Source organism: Heteronotia binoei, chromosome 10 (genome assembly GCF_032191835.1).
Source record: "Heteronotia binoei isolate CCM8104 ecotype False Entrance Well chromosome 10, APGP_CSIRO_Hbin_v1, whole genome shotgun sequence".
NCBI lineage: Eukaryota > Metazoa > Chordata > Lepidosauria > Squamata > Gekkonidae > Heteronotia > Heteronotia binoei.
In genome coordinates, this window is record NC_083232.1 from 8,093,587 (window position 1) to 8,096,743 (window position 3,157).

The 3,157-nt window shown below is 45.5% G+C and overlaps 1 protein-coding gene across 1 annotated transcript; it reads left to right on the forward strand.

Moving 5' to 3' along the window:
* Window positions 1–594: 594 nt before the first annotated feature.
* LOC132578140 (7-alpha-hydroxycholest-4-en-3-one 12-alpha-hydroxylase-like) lies at window positions 595–2,127 on the forward strand. Its single transcript, XM_060247996.1, has one exon. The coding sequence runs from the start codon at window positions 595–597 to the stop codon at window positions 2,125–2,127; it is 1,533 nt and encodes a 510-aa protein (XP_060103979.1).
* Window positions 2,128–3,157: the final 1,030 nt, after the last annotated feature.

Sequence of the window (3,157 nt, forward strand, 5' to 3'; positions counted from 1 at the left end):
GCAGGTGCAAGTAGAGGAGTGAGGAATTAAACTCGGTTCTCCCAGATAAGAATCCATGCACTTAACCACTACAGCAAACTGGCTTGTAAAGTTGAATGCCATCTTTGTGGGGGAGGTGCAGACAAATAGATTCAAGGGCAGCTTCTATCCAAGTGCCGTGGTTAAGCTAAATGCAGGGTTATGAATGGTTATGTGTTTTTAGATGTATTTAAATGGTCTATGTATATGTCCTTTTGTGGGTGTTGATGTGTTGGTATGTTTGTGGAAGAGCACCTCATTTCGTTGCTCTCATTTTCTTTTTTGAGAACAATGACAATAAATTTATCTATCTATCTATCTATCTATCTATCTATCTATCTATCTATCTATCTATCTATCTATCTATCTATCTATCTATCTATCTATCTATCTATCTAAAACGCCAGTAAGCTACGCATGATTCCAGGAACAACAAAATTACAGCTGCCTCTGAAAAGCCAAACAACATATTAGGCAGCTCCACCCTGAACTGCCCTCTGGTTGGATGCTTTATAAGTCGAGGTGTGGATCTTTTTTTTCCCACGGACTAAATATTTCCCTCCCTAAACACCGGCGATGCATTTCTGGGAGTCTGTGCTCTGCGCTCTGTTAGCGACCCTCTTTGCTGTCGTTCTCGGGGGGCTCTATTTGACCGGCGCGTTCCGCAAGAGGAGACCCAACGAACCGCCGTTGGACAAAGGCCTCATCCCATGGCTAGGACACGGGATAAGTTTCAAAAAGAACCCTGCGGAGTTTTTGGAAAAGATGCAGAAGAAACACGGGGATATTTTCACGGTGTTAGTGGGAGGCAACTATTTAAATTTTATGATGGACCCTCACACTTACGGGACGGTCATTAAAGAATCAAAAGACAAGCTGGATTTCGATGCGTTTGCCTCCACGGTAGTTTACAACGTCTTCGGTTTCCACCCGAGTGAGTCTCACCATAAGATCCTGCAAGACGTTAGTAAGAAGTACCTCAGAAATAAGAATCTGGCTGAACTGAACCAGGCGATGATGCAAAATTTGCAGAAGGTGATGCTTCAGAACCTGGGATCAGGCGGCGGAGAAAGACCATGGCAGCAGGACGGCGTCCTCCACTTCAGCTACAAAGCCATGTTCCAAGCTGCCTTCCTGACTTTGTTCGGAACTGATCCCTGCAAAAGCGGAGATTGCACGGGAACGTCTAAGGATCGTAGCGCACCGCCGTGCGGAGAGTGGTTTGAAGATTTCCAGAAGTTTGATACTTACATTCCCCAGATGATCATGGGCATGCTAGATACTGTGGGCAAGGAAGAGACGGAGAGGTTGAGGAACTTCTTCTGGGATGTCCTGTCCGTAGAAAAGCTATCGAAGAAGGAGAATGTCAGCAACTGGGTAGCGGAGATTGACTCGCGGATGAGTTCGAATGAAAAGATGCGGGCACAAGTAATGTTTAGTGTGTTGTGGGCAACACAAGCTAACACTGGACCAGCTAACTTCTGGGTTTTCGTGCATCTCCTGACGCATCCAGAAGCTATGAAGGCAGTGAAAGAGGAAGTCGACCGAGTCCTAAAGGAGACTAATCAGGAAGTCAAGCCAGGCAGCCCCTTGATCAATATCTCCTTTGAAACAGTAAAGACTCCTCTTCTGGACAGTGCAATCCAGGAAAGTCTACGCTTAAATGTAAGCCCATTTCTGTTCAGAAGCATAATGGAGGACATGGAGCTCAAAATGGCCGACGGGAGGGAATACAGCCTCCGGAAAGGAGACCAGTTCATTCTCTTCCCCTTCATTGGCCTCCAGATGGATCCGGAGATCTACCCGGATCCTAAGACTTTCAAATATGATAGGTTCGTGAACCCAGATGGCACAAAAAAAGAATTTTATAAAAATGGGGAAAAGCTAAGGTATTACAACATGCCATGGGGGGCTGGACCTTCTATGTGCCCTGGACGATTCTTTGCTGTGAGTGAGATGAAGTTGTTTGTGATTTTGATGGTCACCTACTTTGAGATGGAACTGGTTAATAAGGAAGAAAAGATACCGCCAGTAGACCCAAGTCGCTACGGGATTGGAACCACCCATCCTTCTTGCGACATCCAGTTTAGATATCGGCTGAAAATCTAAGTGTTTATTTCATAACCCAGTTGTATTTTAGCTCACAGCTATTTATTCTGTTCAGTCCTAGGGAGAAATATGTAAAATAGCAGGACATTTTCTGGAAGATCTCTTGCGTAGGTGCTAAACGTACCAAGATTCAGAAGAATGGCCATGTTCTTCTGCCACTGTCCAAGGAGAATAATTGCTGCAACACTGAGAGTTTTAATTGTCTTTTGAATACTTTTTAGGCAATTGTGACCTTCATTGCATGTATGAAATAAAGTGAGAAGAATATAGGTGCTAGCAGCCAGCCCGTGGGAGAAGTACATGAAGCTCTTTGATAGCTCCATACCTATTACATTCTCCATCAACTTCAGGGATATATATTGAATGGATCTATGACTTGTGGAAAGGTTGAGCAGTAAGAGATCTGATTTTTCACTACAAAATAACTAAAACTGGTTGCTTCCACATGGTTACGTTGCTGGACCTTGGCTCTCAGAGAGCCAAGTTTGGTGTAGTGGTTAAGTGTGTGGACTCTTATCTGGGAGAACCGGGTTTGTTCCCCCATTCCTTCACTTGCAGCTGCTGGAATGGCCTTGGGTCAGCCATAGCTCTCGCAAGAGTTGACCTTGAAAGGGCAGCTACTGGGAGAGCCCTCTCAGCCCCACCCACCTCACAGGGTGTCTGTTGTGGGGAAGGAAGATAAAGGAGATTTTAAGCTGCTCTGAGTCTCTGATTCAGAGAGAAGGGTGGGGTATAAATCTGCAGTGTTCTTCTTCAGATGAGAGCAGCTTTTCGGGTGAGATCTGATTGTCTTATGTCAAGGGCTTCTCTTGCTTTGCCCCATCATTTCCCAAACCTGATTATGTGCTGGGGCAGAAAAGGGGTAATGAACAGAAGGAAGAAGAGGGGTTTTTTGGGGGTGGGGGGTGTTGGCACTCCTGCCAGCAACTGATACTGCTTGGCATGTGGCAGGGCATTTTTTGTAGCAGGAACTCCTTTGCATATTAGGCCACACCTCCCTGATGTAGCCAATCCTCCAAGAGCTTACAGG